The sequence below is a fragment of the Papilio xuthus genome, unplaced genomic scaffold, assembly GCF_000836235.2.
Source record: "Papilio xuthus unplaced genomic scaffold, Pxut_1.1 DF827756.1, whole genome shotgun sequence".
Classification (NCBI taxonomy): Eukaryota; Metazoa; Arthropoda; class Insecta; order Lepidoptera; family Papilionidae; genus Papilio; species Papilio xuthus.
Genome location: NW_013530893.1, coordinates 1,800,513 through 1,806,440, shown reverse-complemented (window position 1 = coordinate 1,806,440; position 5,928 = coordinate 1,800,513). Strand labels below are relative to the sequence as shown.

Genomic DNA, 5,928 nt, shown 5'->3' with positions numbered 1-5,928 from the left:
TTATTTTGTCTACTGCCCACTTTGAGAATAAATATTTTTTAGCGCCCCCCATATTTTCACATATTTAAAAACCACTATAACTTTAAATTAACTTAATTAATTATTGTGACCTATATATGTATCTTAATGGAGAATTCTAAACGAATCTTTTACTATAACCCGCAACTTGAGACCTGCAGCGCCCACAAGGGGGCTTTATCGCCCACTTTGAGAAAGATTGGTTTAGCCTAAGGAATTTTGTAAATAAGTCTTAAGATTATTAAAAGTATATCAACAATTTTACGGTAACATGCAACATTATATTAATTTTATATTAGATGTTACCTACAAATGTACTAGACAGAGTAACAATTAACAGTAATCAAATGAAAATTCCAGTAACTTGCATAAACAATTTCATTCGTTTTAATATTTGTGTCAATTGAATCGGCCACACTGCATGGCGTCAATTGCTCTCATTAATTCGATGTCATATTTCGGCGTAACTCTTTACTATGACTACGGCAAAGAGATACGTATTTAGAAGCTTTAAGAAGTCATTTTTTTTTTAATTAACATTAAATTTATTTATTTACATCCTTATTTCTATGAATACATAAACTCTTAAATCTATGACATAAAATAAAATTAAAAAAAAAAAAACCGAATAATTAACTAAAATATGTTAATAAAAGGAGTCCCTTTAGGCAAGGTCCCGAAGATACTGGCAGCGTTCCCCCTCTGTACAGCTAAACTAATTCTTTGACCGAGGTAGCTGCCAGCTCTTCGGTCCCCTGTGATGTCGATTAATTTTTTGGAAATGTCCTTAAAAAGTCAAATTATTTAGTGTATTTTTTTTTCAAAATATCACATCTTTTATTAATTGCTTCTTACGTTTTAATCTCTATTTTGAAGCAATAACGTAATTCTAAGAGATACGATAACATGTTTTTTTTACAAGTATTTCGGTAATGAAAACTTACTGTATACGTTTTTGAACTTGGCCAGTGAAGTCCGGACTCGTATGGAGTGAGTACATTGTGAGAAAATTAGCTTAGACTATAGTCATTTGTTTTTATTTTATATCATAAAATTTTATTCAAATTTAGTGAAAGACGGTCTATTAAAAACCCAATGCGATGTAAAAAAAAATCATGCTTTATAAATTATCTTTGCTTCGAACTTGGATCTTATGTAGATAGATCTAACCGCTAAGCTATAACATCTCAATGTAATTCAGAAGCATTGTTTCTTGACATTGAACTAGTATCAGAGTTCGTTAACAACATGTCTGCAATTCAGTTGTGCGGTTGATGTCAGAACTTTAACTGTCTTTACGGTTATAAGAAATATATAAATACAAATTGTGTAATTTCATATGTTTTAAAAAAAATTATTGTTTTTAAAATTGTTTTTTAATCGTAGATTTTGAATTTTTATAAAATTGATTTAATTTTAAGGTTATGTTAATTAGAAATTAAATAAGTTATTTTAATTGCAAAATTTCGTAAGATTCGTTGTGATTCTTCGGTAAATCCGCAACAGAAGTATAGCTTAAAAATAAATAATTAAAAATCAAACTAAAAAAATGTATATGAAAATTACCAAATGCACGATAATGTAAAGAAAACAAATAAAAAATAGAAATAATGTATAATAAAATATTATTCATTTTATTATTTCAATCAGTATTAAGTAGGGATTTAGATGAGGCTCAGAGGTCCGAGCGAGCGAATTTTATACAAAACCTAATCAATCGAAGAAAACATTTGGAAGGGAAATTGAAATTAGTCGGCGGTGCTAATGCATTTGAAGGTATGAAGCTTACGATTTTAATACTATTTGACCTTATATTTTTTGAAAAATCCTACTAATATTATAAATGCGAATGTTTAGATTCTTGGATGTTTGTTTGAAAGTATCTTTAGAATGGCTGAACGGATATCGATAAAATTTGGCATACATATTGAACATAGTCTAAGCGGACGGAGTCGCGGGCTACCGCTAGTATATTGATAAAACTGTCACATTTACTATCAATTTCCACAATACGAAATCCATCTAAATTTCTATTAAAAACAAAACAGAAAAAGCAATTGTCTGTGAAAAGAAGGACTAAATGTAAATGTGGAGGGGTACACCGGTAGACTTAAGTCTAGGAAGAGATGGATTGATGCCGTGAATGGAGACACGAAATAGAATAGTGACAAGTGAAATGTAACACATCTATCTCGTGAACGAAAACTTATTTCGCCTCCACAAGGAGGACATAGTTTTTATATGAACCAGTGTTTCGTCTTTGAAAATCCACCCCAATACCTTATTGAAAATTTACAGGTAACGTGTACATCTACCACGCGGGTCGCTGGGGCGCTATTTGCGACGACTCGTGGGATCATGCCTCGGCGCTGGTCGTCTGTAAAGCATATAACAAGACTGGTGTACCAACACATGGCGGACAATTTGGAGAAGCGAGAAGTAAAAACACCTTTTAATATACATCCTTATTTCTATAATTACAAATAGTCTCAAATCTATGATATAAAATAAAGTATAAAAAAACGAATAATTCTCTAAAATATGTTATTAAAAGGAGTCCCTTTAGGCAAGATCCCGAAGGTCCTTTTAATTAAATAACTATAAAGCTGATAATATCACTCGTGTCCATCCTTTCCTATGTCGATTAAATGGGAAAGGTAGACATCGCATCTAAAACTCTAGTATGTTGCGTATAATCGTATCAATGGCTAGCACTTCTTCCACATCTTCAGCTGACCTACTCGCTCTTTTGTCACCATTTTCAATTAAAAAAAAATATCAAAACTTCTTTTTAAAGTCTTTAATTTCTAGTCAACTCGAAAAAGCAATAATGTGGGATTTTCTGGAACTGGACAGATTGGTATACATTAATGTTAATATCATAGCTTATTAATTTTAGGGAAATATTGGATGGACGACGTAGTATGTGAAGGTAATGAGGAATCATTAGCTCATTGCATATTCAGTGGATGGGGATCATCTGACTGTGACAGCGGTGAAGCGGCTGGTGTTATTTGTAGAGACAAGAAAGTAGTTCCCATACCATTAAACCTGAAGAAGAAGAATAAAATAGCACTTCACCATGTATTAGATATGCGAAGAACCAGTTTACGTCTTGTTGGTGGAAGAAATTCTAATGAGGGAAGAGTTGAGGTAAGCATAATTCTGTAAGCGAAAGATTTACTTAAAGTAATAACACGTATTAATTTATTCTTCTAAATAAATGTCATAGTCCAGCAAGAAACGTACAAGAATATTGAGGAATTCGTCTAGCTTTAGTCTTTTTACAGATTTATCAGCATGGTTTCTGGGGCAGCATTTGCCCTGATGGCTGGACGATATACGAAGCATCAGCTGTTTGCAGACATTTAGCACTGGGTTACGCGGATCAAGCTATTCAGACTGATTATTTTGGTTCGTCCAAAATCGTGCTTAGTGGAGTCCAGTGTGAAGGAAATGAAACGAACCTTTTTGGATGCAAGCACAGCGAATTCGGTGAGGTTGTGTGTCCTGGAGAAAAAGGTAAGGACGAAATAATATTCTGACCACAATTCAGGTTCTAATCATAAAATGACCAATTAAAAAGCTACTTATATAATGCCCATAATATAATTAAGATGAAGAAAATGACAGCACGAATAATTACAATGATGGTCGTCGTAATGATGGGGATAGTGATGATATAACACATTTCTTAGCTACGAATAACCTATAGTTTGAAATATTTATTGCTTTCAAGGTCATGTAGCAGCTGTAGTCTGCACACAGCATTTGGCAGATCTACTTCTGGACACAACTGCTATCGAGCGCACTGCACACCTGCACGATGTGCCCATGTACCAGCTGCAGTGTGCCATGGAAGAGAATTGCTTAAGCAAATCTGCTTACGAGGTACCTACTACTCTATCGGATATAAATAAGTGTCAGCTTAATAATTCAAACTTAGGGTTGGCAAGTCACTAGACGATGTAATTTTTATCGCCGTCAGTGTTGTGGTCTTGGTTGATTAAAAACTAGCTGTCACCCGCGTCTCCGTCCGCACGGAATTGAAAAATAAAACATAATTAGTAGCCAATATGTTCTTCCAGACTATGTTCTATATGTATTATAAACATTGAGATGCGTTCAGCCGTTCTGGAGATACCTTCAAACCAACATCCATCCATCTAACATTCGCTATTATAATATTAGTAAGATTTTGTTATTTATTCTGCTTTTAGATTCAACAAAGTAATTCCAACTGGCAATTCGAGACTCGTCGTCTTCTGAGATTCACGGCATCGTCATTAAACATCGGCAATGCGGAGTTCCGACCTTATCTTCCTAAGCATTTGTGGCAGTGGCATCTTTGTCATATGTATGTAAACATATTCGTTGAGCTTGGGCTTACATTACTGAAACAGATATATAAACACATTGCCCTCGCAATTTTTTCAGAAAGAATGAAAGAGATGACACTTTTTTCATAATTTTTTTAGGTTTTGGACCAATGTTGTGTGAATTTTTCCTTTTTAGGGTTCCGTACCTCGAATAAAAAAAACGAAACTTTTATAGGATTACTTTTCTGACTGTCAACCTTTTTTCTTTTAAATTTGCATGTTACACATTTAAAAAAAAATCATGAGCATAAAAATTTAAAACAGCGCCATCTAGTTATAAAAATGAGTAAATTAAAAGTATAATAATATTTTATAGGCATTATCACAGTATGGAGGTATTCGCAACATTCGATATCCTGGATGAAGCAGGTACCAGGATAGCAGAGGGCCATAAAGCATCGTTCTGTTTAGAGGACAACACATGCTTGCCTGGTATCGAAAGGAAATATTCATGCAAAAATTATGGAGATCAAGGTATAATACAAAGCCATTAATTCCAAAATATAATCGTTGGTTTCCACTACCAACTTTCAAACAAAATAACGGATTATTATTATATATGTATCAGAAATAATAGATCGCTATTTAATATCTATTTGCAATGAAACAGCACCTTTATAATTCAAAATATAATGCTAACATTTTAAGTTTATCTTCATCGTTTATATGCAAGTTGTTTCTAATAATGTTATTCCTTTTCCAGGAGTATCTGTGAACTGTTCCGACGTTTATCATTACAACATTGATTGCCAATGGGTTGATGTAACAGACGTTGCACCTGGACAATACACGTTTAAGGTATTATGAGATTAAAACGTTATGGCGGCTAGTGGTTAGCTGAGAGCACATGTTGGCGCAGGTGGGTGCCAGATGCGCCCACTGCGTATATAAGAAAGCGTTGTGCTTTGCCGCATAATCGTACTAATATTATAAATGCGAATGTAGGTATCAGTAGAATATCCGCAGGGATCCTGCTGAAATTTGGTACAGATGTAGAATATAGTCTGGAAGAACACATAGGCTACTTATTACGTTTCTTTTCAATCCGCGCAGACGGAGTCGCGAACGACAGCTAGTCATACTAATATTATAAATGCAAATGTTGGGTTATTTGTTAAAAGGTATCTCCAAAATATCTGCATGGACCTCTTTGATATTTGCCATAGACATAAAACATAATCTAGAAAAACATTAGCTACTAATTAATTTTTTTTAATTCCACGCGGACGGAGTCGCGTGCGACAACTACTACTTATATAATTGAGTTCTTCGAATGTACTACGAGCCGCTATAAAGTTTGATATGCAGGATTATAAAAGGTGAACTTATTAAAGTTTTTTTTTTGCCACAGGTTGCAGTTAACCCACATGCAAGAGTCGCAGAACAACAGTATCATAACAATGCTGCTTCTTGTTTGCTTACTCTAACCGATACTTATGCCGCTGTCTATGGTTGCAGACATGAAAAGCCATAAAATATTTAAATACTATTAGGAAGAAAATCCGACACCGTGCCGGTGTGCTGGCACAAC

At 34.1% G+C, this 5,928-nt stretch overlaps 1 protein-coding gene across 1 annotated transcript; it reads left to right on the top strand.

The window, feature by feature from the left end:
* The first annotated feature begins 1,441 nt into the window (after positions 1-1,441).
* Positions 1,442-5,928, top strand: Loxl2 (Lysyl oxidase-like 2). The gene is made up of 9 exons (XM_013309934.1): positions 1,442-1,794; positions 2,317-2,457; positions 2,918-3,171; positions 3,309-3,540; positions 3,758-3,909; positions 4,239-4,375; positions 4,714-4,871; positions 5,101-5,195; positions 5,749-5,928. Exons 1-9 carry the CDS (start codon positions 1,629-1,631, stop codon positions 5,869-5,871), a joined length of 1,458 nt encoding a protein of 485 aa, XP_013165388.1. The 5' UTR covers positions 1,442-1,628; the 3' UTR covers positions 5,872-5,928.